The 16,376-nt window shown below is 45.4% G+C and overlaps 1 protein-coding gene across 2 annotated transcripts; it reads right to left on the bottom strand.

Moving 5' to 3' along the window:
- Positions 1-824: 824 nt before the first annotated feature.
- HIGD1A (HIG1 hypoxia inducible domain family member 1A) lies at positions 825-15,465 on the bottom strand. Of its 2 annotated transcripts, none has more exons than XM_081834606.1 (4): positions 15,369-15,465; positions 8,294-8,401; positions 6,184-6,318; positions 825-2,205 (listed from the first exon to the last, which is right to left on the bottom strand). In XM_081834606.1, exons 2-4 carry the CDS (start codon positions 8,394-8,396, stop codon positions 2,150-2,152), a joined length of 294 nt encoding a protein of 97 aa, XP_081690732.1. In that variant the 5' UTR covers positions 8,397-8,401; positions 15,369-15,465; the 3' UTR covers positions 825-2,149. The 2 variants fall into 2 exon arrangements, with proteins under 2 accessions (XP_081690732.1, XP_081690731.1); XM_081834605.1 differs by having other exon boundaries at positions 15,327-15,439.
- Between the last annotated feature and the right edge of the window lie 911 nt (positions 15,466-16,376).

The following is a 16,376-nucleotide window of genomic DNA, read 5'->3' as shown; positions in this document are numbered from 1 at the left end:
TGTAAATAAAGTAGATTAGCCAAAATGCTGAGCTGCTGTTACGCATGATGCGCTAACTCTGTGGATCCCTAAGTGTGCCAGTGTCGGTTGGCATCAGTCGCTGTGATGTTCGGGCTGAAGAAAGCTTTTGAAGCTCCCGAACAATCGACCAGGATAGAGGGAACATGCCAGGGTCCTACTCGAGCGTAGGCTGAACTTCTGACAGTGACATGTTACGGAACCCATCACTGGGCACCCACAGTGTGGGGCCCAAGTCAGCCTCCCTGTTGAGCTCCTTGGAGGAAAAGGTGGGATGGAGTAACAATAGAAAATTGGTCCCGTCGGTTCTCCTCAGATCTAGCATCTATAGCCCTAAACATGACAGTTTGGCAGGGACTTACTTGCCCCACTTGTGGGGTGACAGAGATGAACCCTTGATCCCTTCATGTAAGCAAAGTTCCAAACATTTGGGGGAAGTTAAACTGCCTTTTTCTGTATGTGCTTTACAATTAATACTAATACCAATCGGTCGTAGTTAATCTATGCCAACAACTACGGGAAATGCATTTGTCATGGAAAACTCAAGGCTGAGGTTTTGTGTCATTGTTTTGTTGCTGTCCGGCTCAGGAATCCTTGATGCGCATGTTTTAATAAAGTAAACAGACCTCCTGCTTTATCAAAACCTACCCTCCTGTTCTAGCTAGAGAGTTTGATGCTCCTCATGCATTCCATAACTCTGGGCCCCCACAGATCTGCCTATTTTCTTTTCTACTTCCACTCACAAGGGCAGGCAAATATGCCACAGAACAACACAAAAGACAAAATAAGGGACTACAAAGATGTGGTTTGTGGGAGAGTACAATTGTTCTCATGTACATATATTTAATAAAACCAGAGTCACTGAATTAAATTTACACTGCGTTATTCAACATCACTCAGAACATTATGATATAATCAACGAATGCAGGCAGCCTGGCAGAAAACAGAATTTTACAGACCTGAAATTCCATTTCAGCCACAGCTGTTAAGTCCCATTAATTAGTTGTGAGCAACAGGATGACGACTGAGTGTTTAGTGAATTATTATTTTTTGGGGGGGGGGGGGATATAATCAGCATCACCTGGCCGCTAACAAACCCCTTTTTTTTAAAAAAAAAAAAAACTTCTTGAAGGGCAAGCAATCTCCCCAACTTCATGCTGAAACACTGAGTAAGCCAGTTCAAGGTTCTGCATGGTGAGTATTCTTGACATTGTCTTCTCCTGCAGCTTTGAGCTGGCGAGGAAGACGGGGGCTGGCTTCAACATTGAGGTTTTGGCGTGATGTGATAATCAAGACCTCACCTGCTCAGGGGGAGGATCAGCTGGTAGCAACAACAACATTTTGGCTAGCTACTGGGGGTGGGCACAACCAAATCTATGAATCCCCTGCCCAGGAGATCTTGTTTTAGCATTCCACGTTTTCCATCAAATGTTGAGAACCATGGTCTGTTTTTGATTTGGCCCCGTTATTTCACTGCAAGGGTTTTCCATATGGGGCCCCCACCCTGTGCAAACAAGCCTCTTTAAAATATATGCAATACAAAGTGTGCAATTATTCTTATTATTTTTAAAAAAAGAATTCAAGAAACTACAATGCCCTCCGGTGAAAATAAGTGAGTTTTAGAATTTAAGATTGTGTAATAAACAAAAGGCAACAAATAATTTAAACTATGGTAAGAGTTTCTTTTCCACGTCATTTGTTCCAAGGGAGTTTAAAGAATTCAGTGAGAGAGTTAGATTTTGTGTTCTGCTAAACGCTGGTACACCTCTACCAATATTTTCTCGCTTGATTATTTCGCAAAGTAAAGGAACAGCTTCTGAAGAGGCAATTCTGGACCTCTAAGCCACAGAGTGCCTAAGTGCCAGGGATGCATAGCGAAAAAGGGCTGGATGCTATTTTTTTTTAAAAAGTATCAGCTGATGGCGTCAAGCCAGAGAGAAGAACAGGTTTGAAGTCACTGACAATGTAGAGCAACACTGGCAGCGTAGAGGTTAACACCATGCGTGATGTGGACAGAGTTACAGAGCCACTCCCTTGTGCTTGTTATCACTGCAGAGCCATTTCCATGTGAGGTCTATCGCTAGAGAGTACATAAGAACACCAGCACACACAGGTTTTAACTGATGGCTTCCTAGGGCTTGGGCTTGGGCTTGGCCCAGTATTCTTGATACATGGAATAAAGGACACCTAGAAGAAGAAAAGAAAAAGAGGGTTAAGAGTTCATAGAATCATAGAGTTCGAAGGGAGCCTGATGCAGGAATCTCAGCTGAAGCATCCATGGTAGATGGCTACCCAACCTCTGCTTAAAAACCTCCAAGGAAGGAGAGTACACAATATCCAGAGGGAGACCGTTCCTGTGTCAACCAGCTGTTACTGTAAAAAAGTTTTTCCTGATGTTTAGTCTAGATCTCCTTTTTTGTAAATTGAAGCCTTCGAATCAAGTCCTACCCTCTGGAGCAGGAGAAAACAAGTTCAAAGCTATCTTTCTTTTGCTGGAAATCCTTTTTTCTTTCGGAATATTTCATTAGTTGAATATAAGAACAATATATAATCAAATAGGTAAAGGAACCCCTGACCATTAGGCCCAGTTGTGATCGACTCTGGGGTTGCAACGCTCAGCTCGCTTTACTGGCCAAGTGAGCCGGCATACAGCTTCCGGGTAATGTGGCCAGCATGACTAAGCTGCTTCTGGCAAACCAGAGCAGCGCACAGAAATGCCGTTTACCTTCCTGCTGGAGAGGTACCTATTTATCTACTTGCACTTTGACGTGCTTTCGAACTGCTAGGTTGGCAGGAGCAGGGACCGAGCAACGGGAGCTCACCCCGTGGCGGGGATTCGAACTGCCAACCTTCTGATCGGCAAGTCCTAGGCTCTGTGGTTTAACCCACAGCGCCACCCACATCCCTATATATAATCAAATACAAGCAATCAAATACAGTTTTTCCCTAACCTCCCCCTCAACAGCCCAAACTACATCCAGGTAATCACATTAGTAATATAGTCAAATAAAAATTATTTATACACTTGCTGGTTTTAAAAAAATCATTCCACATGCTCCCATGTGTCTTAGGTGGTTTAAATGCATGTTCTTTCTTTAATGCATATGTAATAAAGGAGGACCACGTTATGTAAAAGTTGTAGAGATAACGATCTTTGGAGCTTGATCGTAGAGCCGTGGCCACTGATTTCTTTACGATCCCAATCAGTGATTTACAGCGTCCGGCACACTTCCTTCCTAGCTGCGCGACAAATTCTGCTGTCTCTTTAGCCACAGCTTAGCAGAGTAGCATACAGCGGTGTAAAGCAGTCTTTTTCTCCTTTTCTCCATGCAAGCATACACAGACAGGTTTGTCTATTTACAGCTCTTTATTGGAACATTTCAGCCCATATAAGACCGGGGCTTCTTTCAGCCATGGTAAAACATGTCCGTCTCTCTCAAGACACACAGAGAGAACAACAAGAAAGTACAGTCTCCTCCCAGACTCCTCCCAGCTTCCAAGCTGACGTCAGAAAGTGACGCACATCTCAGAACACTTAACCAGTTAAGTTCTGAACTCTCACAAAAGTTATGTAGTTTCTCACATTGTTTTCTTTCACGTACCCCTTCTGTTAACTTTTCCATCAGAATTAATTCCCAGACATAAGCATACCAAACTTCATACAGGTTCACATTTAATGTCCTCCAGTGTCTAGCAACAGCAAGATGTGCTGCAGTTATAAAATGCACAATTAAGTCTTTGTAGCTAAGATTTTGTGCTTCATCTGCAAATACAGTGGTGCCCCGCAAGACGGAAAACCCGCTAGACGAAAAACCCGCTAGACGAAAGGGTTTTCCGTTTTGGAGGCGCTTTGCTAAACAAATTTCTCTATGGGCTTGCTTCGCAAGACTAAACAGCTAATAGTGCTAATCCGCTAAGCTGTCAATGGGCTTGCTTCGCAAGACGAAAAAACCGCTAGACGAAGAGAATCGCGGAACGGATTCTTTTCGTCTTGCGAGGCACCACTGTATAGAAAGCAATGCTATTTTGGGATCTAAATTGGCCGATTGAGATTTCTCCACAAAACAGTGGACCTCACAACCTAGGAGGCCTATGCCACCCTACCAAGGAATTCAGATTTAACATAGTGTGTTCCGTTACATGTTCTTACCATAATAATAATAAATAATAATAATAATTTTTATTTATACCCCGCCCTCCCCGGCCAGAGCTGGGCTCAGGGCGGCTAACACCAATAATATAAAATCACAGTAAAAACATAATGGGGGGAAAAGAGACGGAGAAAAAACAACCCCAATTTAAAATACAGGTTAAAATGCAGCCTCATTTTAAAATAGCTGATAAATCAAGACCATAAGGGGAGGGAAACATAAGGGTCAGACTGAGTCCAAACCAAAGGCCAGGTGGAGCAGCTCTGTCTTGCAGGCCCTACAGAAAGATGTCAAGTCCTGCAGAGCCCTAGTCTCTTGTGACAGAGCGTTCTGTGGAGTTTGGAACTGACAGGGTTAAAACCCCGTGGTGTCCTGTATCTGGGAAGAGCTTGACGCAGAGGAGTGCATCACAGTCTGCAAGCAGAGTTGCTTTCACTTCTGACTGAGAGACACAGCTCAACGGAGAGGCTGTGAATCTGTGTGCTTTTGGAAGCACGGAGAGATGCCGGAATGGCGGAGGTTTTTGATGGAAAGAGACTGATTTATGGCTTGTAAATAAACGCTTCTAGAGATAAGAACCGATCTGCCTCTGGACTTGATTTATCCCTATTCTCACACAGACGCAGGACCGCTGCTGCTACTTTGCTCTCCTGCCAGGTCAGAGCTTCCAAGCAGAGAGCTGCCCAGCAGAGTGCTGAAAAGGCCCTGGCCCTAGTTGAAACCAATCTAACCTCCTTGAGGCTCGGGACCTCAAGTGTTGTTATTTGTGGACCTTAAGGTCCTCTGCAGGGCATACCAGGAGAGGCGGTCCCGTAGGTACGTGGGTCCTATGCCGCATAGGGCTTTAAAGGTCGAAACCAGCACCTTAAACCTGACCCTGTACTCCACCGGGAGCCAGTGCAGTTGGTAAAGCACTGGATGAATGAGAGACCCACATCTTGTGATGTACTATGTGAGACCCATATCTTCTTGCAGAGTAAATCAACAGGGTGTGTGTCCAAGTATCTGCCTGGGATCAGTTTAGCTGTTTCTTGTTTAGGCACCTCATCTACTGTATCTCTCTATCTATCAAGACATATACATAGACTCTGCCTAACTATGCATTCATAGAATCCTAGAATCCTAGAGTTGGAAGAGACCACAAGGGCCATCGAGTCCAACCCCCTGCCAAGCAGGAAACACCATCAGAGCACTCCTGATATGGTTGTCAAGCCTCTGCTTAAAGACCTCCAAAGAAGGAGACTCCACCACACTCCTTGGCAGCAAATTCCACTGTCAAACAGCTCTTACTGTCAGGAAGTTCTTCCTAATGTTTAGGTGGAATCTTCTTTCTTGTAGTTTGGATCCATTGCTCCGTGTCCGCTTCTCTGGAGCAGCAGAAAACAACCTTTCTCCCTCCTCTGTGTGACATCCTTTTATATATTTGAACATGGCTATCATATCACCCCTTAACCTCCTCTTCTCCAGGCTAAACATGCCGAGCTCCCTTAGCCGTTCCTCAAAAGGCATCGTTTCCAGGCCTTTGACCATTTTGGTTGCCCTCCTCTGGACACGTTCCAGTTTGTCAGTGTCCTTCTTGAACTGTGGTGCCCAGAACTGGACACAGTCCAGGGACATGTTCAAGGGACATGTTTGTTGTGTTGGCCAATGGAAGCAGAGTTAAGATTTAGGAACCGAAGGATTCTTAGATCCTTCAGAGCCCTCCATCATGCCCATGTAAAACACCTGCCCAGGCTGCACACTAAGCATCAAGAGATCCACTTCCATACTAGGAGGGAGAGGAACTCACGGAAGCACATATATCATGAGCAGTGACCCAAGTGATGCACCACCTGATTAGTGATCAGCTCTTGTGGCTTCCTTTAGGAACACAGAAAACAGAGTTCCCAAGCCAGGACCGGCCCAAATCAAGTCACCCTCTCTCAGGTACCTTGGCAAACTGAAAGGTTTGCAGGGAAAGACGACTTGCCGCGTACCTGAACAAGACACAAGACTTTCTGGTTTTGGTACGTACCGCAGGTCATGGCCCCCACAACGAAGCCCTGTGCTGCCACACGCATATGAATCAGATGAACGGACATTTTTGTGTCCCCTCTGTGCTTCAGCTTGTAGAGCCCATAGGCCACCACGGCTGCAAAACCTGAAATTCCTGGAGAAAAGGGGAAGAAAGAGTCAGAAGTGCCTTATAAATTCTCTATTTCTTGTATGCCAGTGCAGCCGGCCACTGCAACACCCTCAACAGAACTCCTGATTAAAGTGGCTGGGGGTGGCGACAACTAGTAGTGCTTGGGATCCCAAAAGTTGCTCAGGTTCATGGAAGATGTCTGTACTGAACATCTCTTTACACCACTCCTCTGTACAGTGTCACAAACTGTTTCTGAAAAGTCTTTCAGTTTCAAAAGCAGCTTATCATGTAGTACAAGGCATGTGGAGTCTCAGGGCCACAGGCCAATCTTGGCTCATTAGGCCATTTCTCCAAAGTGTCTTTATCACATTGCCCGCTATATACAGAGTTGCTTTTTAAATCCCTTGCTTGTCCTGGAAAGGTGTCTCTCCCCGGTGGAGAGGGTTCTCTGGCTGATCAGTGATGCTAATGCTCCAGTAACTTACAATGTGGCCCACTTTGTGCTGGTGACAAGTAAGATCAGGAAGAAGAACCTGGACAAAATTGCAGTAAGCTGCAAGGGAGATTTGGAGGTCTAAATAGGAAAATATTGTATGCCGTGTGGAGTCCCCAATCTATGTGTGCACCTGCATTTTATGATTTTCATGGTTCAGGCAGTGGCTGTTTTTTATATACAGTTATATAGATACTTCTCTGATAGTGTTTGTATGGTTTTCCCATGGCCTTTGGTTAGTACAATAAAGCTTATTTACTGACCCAAAGCATGGTAACCCCACATTTGATGTCCCATGTGACTCTGCCTTCCTGGAACAAGCAGGCTTTACATTAGGTGTGGGGCAAAAACTGACGTGGCTTTAAAGGAATGATCAGGAGCTCTCGATTGTTCCTTGGCTAGGCCAAGAGGCACATGGGAGCATAAAACTGTTGTTAAAATGGAGGGTGTGTATTTATTTTAGGAGCCATTTCAACTGAAACCACTTCCTCCTACCATAGAGAAACCTGTTTCTGGAGCTTTAAAAGCAGTGTGGCACACTTTGCAAAAGGGCTTTCAAACAACCCCACGACGCGCTCTGAAGTCCCAATATATGGGCTTCAAAATGCAGCATCGCGAGACAGCATAGTATGGTGAGTGACAAGTATGAGGCCCTGCCAATTTGTCCCACCAGGGGGTGGGGAGATAAGGATCAGGTCCACCAGTCAGAAAGGTTAAAGGATCCCCCACAAGGATTTAACACCAAGGTCTGCCATCTGAAAATAATCTAAAGCCCATCCCACTCTATTCCTGCTGATGGAATCAGATGGTTCTTTGGATTCTGGCCAAAGTTTAAGGACACCAGTGAAACTTGACTCATTAGAGACTACCGTAACTACTTCCATGAACAGTGTGCCTTGATATTAAGTAGGATATAGAGTCAGATCTGGCTTGAAAAGACTTTAGCAATAATCCATAATCAGTTAGGCTGTGTATCTACAGCAGTGACCACAGGAGGGATAATGACTTGGAGGAGAGCTGTGGTGAATCTGCAGCTGAAAAACCGGACGCCTCCATCTTCCCCAGCTGCAGCAAAACATGTCTCTCCCATATCAGTCCCTACGGCCACAGCAGGTGCTGTAACTCTGCAACGGTTTGACTTCACCTCCGAAGGCACACTCTTCCACTGTCTCCTGAGACAGACGGATGCCAGCCATTTCTAGGTGCAGTGTCAGTCCCCAATTTTTAGGGCATCGCAGACCAGGGTGGGGTGGGCTTGTACCAAAGCCATTTAAAAATCAAGAAAAGGGCCAATTTAAAACAAGTGAGTCACTGGCAATTGTACAAATCCGACCACTAAATCATGTAAAATCTACAGCTATATGAGAGAGTTATATACATCAGTATGTACTGACTTTTTGCCCTGTAGACATTTAGGACTGTACCTCCTATATTCCCAACCAAAACACTATGAGGGCAATTGTGTATCTCAAAAACAGGGTAACTGCAAGTGTCAGAGGGGCTTACCAATTGGGACAAATGGAGACTCCCGGGATTTTCTTATTAGTTTTGAGGTTTGGCTGTCGTCTGTTTCATAGGTAGGGAGTGGACTTTCTGAATTGGATGCCATGATAACTTCAAGGAAAGAAGTGAACACAATTTTTTTAAAACAACAACAACAACAGATTCATGCCCTAACTCAATTTTTCCATTAAGAGGATATTGGCTTTTGAATTTGCTATAATAAATTACATATAAACACGTAACACTGTCATTCAAATATCAGATATATAGTCAAACCACAGCTCCTGAATGCCTCCGTTTTGGAACGTTTTGGCTCCCAAACGCCAAAAATCCAGAAGTAAGTGTTACAGTTTTCGAATGTTTTTTGGAAGCCGAACACACAAAGCTACTGCAACCAATCAGAAGCTGCACCTCGGTTGTCGAACATTTCGGAAGCCGAATGGGCTTCTGGAATGGATTACATCTGACAACCGAGGTTTGACTGTATGCAAGAATATAAATTTTTTATTTACTTTGTTATTTAACAACATGTCCAGCTTGGTAGTAAAAAAACAACCCTCAAGTGGTTTACAAGAGGAGTAAAACAATATTATTATTTTCTTAAAAAGACAACAATTCAAAACATTTTTAAAACAGTAGAATCGGCCATAAGCAAAAAAAACAACAACAAAAAAACAAAACAAAAAAACAAAACACTCATGAGTGTTCTATAAATTTCTAAATATAGATAGGTAGCTGTGTTGGTCTGCCATAGTCAAAACAAAATAAAAAAATTCCTTCCAGTAGCACCTTAAAGACCAACTAAGTTAGTTCTAGGTATGAGCTTTCGTGTGCATGCACACTTCTTCAGATACACTGAAACAGAAGTCACCAGACCCTTCTAAATAGTGGGAAGGTGGGAAGGTGGGGAGCTGTGATTTATCTGCCAATTTATTTAGCTGTGATTATCTGCCAATCACCCATTCCCACCACCCTTCTGAGTAATACCCCTCCCCACCTTCCCACTATTTAGAAGGGTCTGGTGACTTCTGTTTCAGTGTATCTGAAGAAGTGTGCATGCACACGAAAGCTCATACCTAGAACTAACTTAGTTGGTCTTTAAGGTGCTACTGGAAGGAATTTTTTTATTTTGTTTTGACTACAAATCTAAGTTTGTCCAAACAAAAATGGTGTCTAGAAGGCACCACAAATAATACAGTAAAGGCACCTGGCCAACAGGCAAGGAGTTTCAAAGCATAGGTGCTGCCATACTAAATGATCCTTTTCTTACGAATTAAACAAGGATTATGTGACACCTATTAACAGTGCCAATCTCACAGATCGAAGCAGTCAAGGCAGCACGTATGTATGCGGTAGGGTGATCTCACAGGTTAAGTTATCAATACTAACCATCCAATAAAGGTTATAGTTTAAAGACAAGGCAAAAGCACTGAAGTTGGCCACAGAATCGTAGACTTGGAAGGAACCACGAGGGTCATCTAGTCCAGTGTTTCCCAACCTTGGGCCTCTAGCTGTTTTTGGACAACTCCCATCATCCCTAGCTAGCAAGACCAGTGATCAGGGATGATGGGAATTGTAGTTCAAAAACAGCTGGAGGCCCAAGGTTGGGAAACACTGAATTCTAGTCCAGCTGCCTGCAATGCCAGAATCTCTTGCCCAACATGGGGTTCAAACCTATGATCCTAAGATTAATAGTCTTATGCCCTACCAACTACGCTACACACTATGGCACCAGGACAGCTGAGGGCCGGATGGGAGTGGCCTGGAGGACCTCATCCAGGTCTTCAGTTCCAGAGACCCACTGGCCTTTAATCTGAATTCAGCCTGATCTTTCATTTCCCTTCTCTCCCCCCCCCCCCTTTATGAAGATTACCTGCTCTGGGACCCCACAGCTAATTCTCCCCTGGCCTCCTCGCTGGCCCAAGTAGGACTAATTCAGCCAGCTAGCCCTGGTGATCATCTAATGCTTATTAGATGGATTTCCCCTAAATTGATTTCTGAACTTTGAATTTTATTGTTATTTATGTCTTTATACTGTTTCTACAATTGGGTGTTTTAAATTTGTTGTTAGCCGCCCTGAGCCCGGTTTTCTGAACTGGGAAGGGCGGGGTATAAATCGAAATTTATTATTTATCATTATAAAGGGAAGATTAATTTAACCCAGGCATAGGCAAACTCAGCCCGCCAGCTGTTTTGGGATTACAACTCCCATCATTCCTGACCACTGGTGCTGTTAGCTAGGGATGATGGGAGTTGTAGTCCCAAAACAGCTGGAGGGCTGAGTTTGCCTATGCCTGATTTAACCACTCCTCTCCCAATACACATGGGTGAGTTATATCCCTGGACTATGGGGGAAAGTTTGGAAGATACGTACTTGCAGAGCCCATCCCCCTTCCGTATCCGGTCACACAACACTGGATCCATACTTAGAATAGAATCATACTTAGAATGATAGAGTTGGAAGAGACCACCAGGGCCATCGAGTCCAACCCCCTGCCAAGCAGGAAACACCATCAGAGCACTCCTGACATATGGTTGTCAAGCCTCTGCTTAAATACCTCCAAAGAAGGAGACTCCACCACACTCCTTGGCAGCAAATTCCACTGTCGAACAGCTCTTACTGTCAGGAAGTTCTTCCTAAGGTTTAGGTGGAATCTTCTTTCTTGTAGTTTGGAACCATTGCTCCGTGTCCGCTTCTCTGGAGCAGCAGAAAACAACCTTTCTCCCTCCTCTATGTGACATCCTTTTATATATTTGAACATGGCTATCATATCACCCCTTAACCTCCTCTTCTCCAGGCTAAACATGCCCAGCTCCCTTAGCCGTTCTTCATAAGGCATCGTTTTCAGGCCTTTGACCATTTTGGTTGCCTCCTCTGGACCCGTTCCAGTTTGTCAGTGTCCTTCTAGCTGCCCGATTCTTCCAGACCCTTCCCTGGTTATCATGGAAGAGCCAAATCTGTTACTATTTTAAAGAAATGGCTACCTTATCGCACACCAGGCCCCCTTATCTCAGTCTGTCCTCTCATACCGAGAAAGCTTGCATAGCTCCAGCTGCTTGCCCTTGAAGATATTCAAAAGTATCTGCGTATGTAGCTGCCTACTGTGTCTCTGCAGAACGTTCTGCTCTGAGCTTGACCCCCACGATCTGCAGGGATGGAAGCAAGAAATATCCCGCTGCCCTTTTTGCCCCTAGAGCAATCAGTCGCTCCCAACAGAGACAGCAGAATTATTTGACCTCCAAGGACTCGGTTCATTGATGCAGGAACACCAGAGTTACAAAGGCAGGTTAGAGATTCACTCCTTACGAGGGAGTCTGCCTTTGAGGGATATCAGTCAGTCACACCACCAGGTTTCATTCGGGGGGGGGAGTCTCCCTTACCAGAGGTCTTACACCAGGGGTTGGCACACGGAGCCCATGGGGGTCGTTTAACTGGCCCATAGACCCCTGGCCGGCTCCCGTGCGCCGCACTAAACTGCAAGCAGAGTGGGGACTGCCTTCCGTGACACTGGCCAGCTTCCCATTGGCGGCAGGAAGCTTCTGTAGCCAATGGGAAGCTGCGCACGCCTCCTCCGCGAAGGAAACAGCGTTTGCGCATGCGTGCATGCGCACACACTCCGGCCCACCTTGGTGTCTGTGGGACTGAAGTACTCTAAAGGTAAAGGGGACCCCTGACCATTAGGTCCAGTCGTGACCAACTCTGGGGTTGCGGCACTCATCTCGCTTTATTGACCGAGGGAGCTGGCATACAGCTTCCGGGTCATGTGGCCAGCATGACTAATTCGCTTCTGGCGAACCAGAGCAGCGCACTGAAACACCGTTTACCTTCCCGCCGGAGCGGTATCTATTTACTTACAGTGGTGCCCCGCAAGACGGAAAACCCGCTAGACGAAAGGGTTTTCTGTTTTGGAGGCGCTTCGCAAAACGAATTTCCCTATGGGCTTGCTTTGCAAGACGAAAATGTATTGCGAGTTCCTGCGGGTTCCCCCCCCTTTTTCTAAGCCGCTAAGCCACTTATTAGCTGATCCGCTGATAAGCCGCTTAACAGCTGATCGCTAAAAGCCGCTAAACCGCTAATAGCGCTAATCCGCTAAGCTGTCAATGGGCTTGCTTCGCAAGACGAAAAAACTGCTATACGAAGAGAATCGCGGAACGGATTCTTTTCGTCTTGCGAGGCACCACTGTACTTGCACTTTGACGTGCTTCCGAACTGCTAGGTTGGGCAGGAGCAGGGACCGAGCAACGGGAGCTCACCCCGTCGCGGGGATTCGAACCACCGACCTTCTGATCGGCAAGTCCTAGGCCACCGACCTTCTGATCGGCAAGTCCTAGGCTCTGTGGTTTAACCCACAGCGCCACCCGCGTCCTGATCCCATCTTACACCAACTTTAAATAAGCTTCTGTTGCTACATACAGGGTTTCCCCCACTACTTCTTCTGAGGACACAAAGTTCCCATGGCCTTCAGCTGTTTTAGCAGTCCATCCTGTTTGCGTCACCTGCCCCCATGATCTTTGTTCCAGTTGCATCAGAACTTCACTGCATGCTCCTTCCGGATGTGAGTGTCTCCAATTGCATCATCACAGAAATGCCGGCTTTCCTGGCTATACAAACTCCAAGTCTCCGCTCTGCAACTTGCCAGCTACTCCCAAAACCACGTGCCTAGGCTCATTTTACAGTAGCAGTGACTTTAGCAACTTCAATCACTCCCATTTCCTCCTCCAGCACTTCACTTAACTCCTTTTCCCAATTCCTTCCTTTCTACTGCCCCTAAAAAAGGTGGACCATGAAGAGCTTGGGGGGGGGGGAATGAGAGTAATTTTTTATTTTCTTGTCTCAGACAAGATCCTTAAGAATCTACCCTTTAAAGTATCCCTCAAATGAGAATCTGTAGATGATGGTGGGGAGATTACTCCCCAGGCTAGTTCTTCATTCAACCTCCTGTAAGAGGAAACCATGAGTGGTTTCCAAAATAAGATGCCAGAAAGAATTTCTAGACACCAAAGCTATTGCTTATTGAAGACTATAAAATTATTAGTATTAATTGAAAGCATCAGTCGCCCTTTTTGCCACAGCAACTCAAAGAAACGCACATTACAACATTCCACCCTGGATTGTTAATAGCAAAAGGAATAGTTAAAATGGGATGGTTTTTTGCCCAATTTATCTTGAAGTCACAATTATATCACTGGCTGCCCGGCATTTTAGGAAGGGTCCAGAGGGGGAAAGGATAAACGGGACTTTACAAAGCGCTGCTCCACAATGGGTGGCTATCGACTCCAGCCCCCCCAAAAAACTACAATTTCAGTTAATATTTAAATCTTAGAATAGCTTTGGAAGTGGATATAGGCTGTAGGGTTAGAAGCAGAAGATAGTGTGTTTTAAAATAGTATTATTTGTAAGTGATAAAATGTGAAGTTTTTTACGGTTAAAGTAAGCGTGATTTTAAAAAATGGTTAGAAATCATGATATATGTAAACTGCTAAGGATGAAGTAAAATGAAAATCAGATAGGGGGTCTTGGGGAAGCCCACATAACAATGTTTAGAAAAACTAAGGACAAGACAAGAATTTGTTTTTCCCGTTTGTATTGTTTTATTTGTGTTATAAAATGAATAAAAAAATTTTGGGGGAAAAATCTACAAATTCAGAAACACTTTCTGGGGCCTCCCCCCCCCCTTTCTCAGCAGCGACTCCAAAATCCAGCATGTGGTCGTGATTAAAGGGCTGGACTTGGGTGAGGGGGTGGCCACGGGTTCGACTCCATGCCTGGCCCTGAAGCTCAAACGCTGACCTTGGCCTCTCTCTGAGCCTCCTGGCCTACCTGGCAGGGTCGTTTTGCGGGAAGCAAAACAGGGAAGCTAAACCACCTGCGGGGGTGGGGGGGGGAGAGAAGGCAAGGCATGTATTTTAATGTTGTATTTTAATCCCCACCCCCATCCTTCTGCCCGGACGCTGAGGTCCAGCTCCGAGGGCCTTCTGGCGGTTCCCTCATTGCGAGAAGCAAAGCTACAGGGAACCAGGCAGAGGGCCTTCTTGGTGGTGGCGCCTGCCCTGTGGAACACCCTCCCACCAGATGTCAAAGGAAAAACAACTACCTGACATTCAGAAGACATCTGAAGGCAGCCCTGTTTAGGGAAGTTTTTAATGTGTGACATTTTAATGTATTTTTAAGCTTTGTTGGAAGCCGCCCAGAGTGGCTGGCGAAACCCAGCCAGATGGGCGGGGTACAAATAATAAATTGTTATTATTATCATCATCATCATCATCATCATCATCATCATCTTGTTTTTAAGCTGTATTTCAATCAATTGTTTGTATACCTGGTGTTAGCAGCCCTGAGCCTGGTCTTGGCTGGGGAGAGAGAGGTATAAATAAAATATTATTATTATTATTATTATTATTATTATTATTATTATTATTATAGAGGGGAGAGAGGGGAATAAATAAAATTTTATTATTATTATTGAGGGGAGAGAGGAGTACAAATAAAACTTATTATTATTATTATTATTATAGAGGGGAGAGAGGAGTATAAATAAAATTTTATTATTATTATTATAGAGGGGAGAGAGAGGTATAAATAAATTATTATTATTATTATAGAGGGGAGAGAGAGGTATAAATAATTTTTTTTATTAATATTATAGAGGGGAGAGAGAGGTATAAATAAAATTTTATTATTACAGTATTATTATTATAGAGGGGAGAAAGGGGTATAAATAAAAAAGTATTATTATTATTATTATTATTATTATTATTATTATAGAGGGGAGAGAGAGGGGTATAAATAAAACTTATTATTATTATTATTATTATTGTAGAAGGGAGAGAGGAGCATAAATAAAATTTTATTATTATTATTATAGAACAGCCAAAGGAAACTTTGCAAAAATAAAGTTTCACCCAGTCAGTCAGATCAGATTAAAACCTTTTTTTATTATGAAAGCAGGCTCCCCCTCCCCCAGAAGAAAGGCCTCCTTAAACAGGCCCCCTCCCCGAAAACACCCCCCCCCCCCGTGAGGCCCCAACCCCTCACCTCAGCCGCCGCTCCGACCCCGAAGGAGACCCGGCAACTCACGCGCGTCACGGCCGCCTCCGAACAGGCTTTCTGGCGAGCTCGACTGCTGCGCATGCGCCTGCCTTCCCCTTTCGCCCCGCCCCTTCCGGCCCTGGCCGGGAAGACCGCAACTCCCAGAAAGCACCGCGCCGCCCCGAGTTCCCCATTGGTGCACGTGACTCCGGATGCGCCTCCCCGTTTCGCAACGGGGCGCCTTTTCCCACTCCCGCTGGGGTTTCAGTGTCAATCACATTATCCCGCGGCCAATCAAGGGGAAGGAGGGTGGTTATGCAAGGCCGGCGCGGGTTTCTTAATGGAAGGGGAGTGAAGGGCAAAGGGAGGGGCTTCCTCTCCACTCCCCCCTCCCTCCCTGGAGGAGAGGAGCGGGCAGTGCGGTGCAATGGTTAGCGCGGTTGACTAGGGTCTGGGAAGCCAGGGTTCAAACCCAGAGTCAGCCATAGAATCGTAGAATCCTAGAGTTGGAAGAGACCACAAGGGCCATCGAGTCCAACCCCCTGCCAAGCAGGAAACACCATCAGAGCACTCCTGACATATGGTTGTCAAGCCTCTGCTTAAAGACCTCCCAAGAAGGAGACTCCACCACACTCCTTGGCAGCAAATTCCACGGTCCAACAGCTCTTACTGTCAGGAAGTTCTTCCTCATGTTTAGGTGGAATCTTCTTTCTTGTAGTTTGGAGCCATTGCTCCGTGTCCGCTTCTCTGGAGCAGCAGAAAACAACCTTTCTCCCTCCTCTATGTGACATCCTTTTATATATTTGAACATGGCTATCATATCACCCCTTAACCTCCTCTTCTCCAGGCTAAACATGCCCAGCTCCCTTAGCCGTTCCTCAAAAGGCATCGTTTCCAGGCCTTTGACCATTTTGGTTGCCCTCCTCGGGACACGTTCCAGTTTGTCTGTGTCCTTCTTGAACTGTGGTGCCCAGAACTGGACACAGTACTCCAGGTGAGGTCTGACCAGAGCAGAATACAGTGGCACTATTACTTCCCTTGATCTAGATGCTAAAC

This window comes from Podarcis erhardii (assembly GCF_964252035.2).
Source record: "Podarcis erhardii genome assembly, chromosome: 12".
Taxonomy (NCBI): Eukaryota; Metazoa; Chordata; class Lepidosauria; order Squamata; family Lacertidae; genus Podarcis; species Podarcis erhardii.
This window is presented reverse-complemented; position numbering and strand designations above follow the sequence as displayed.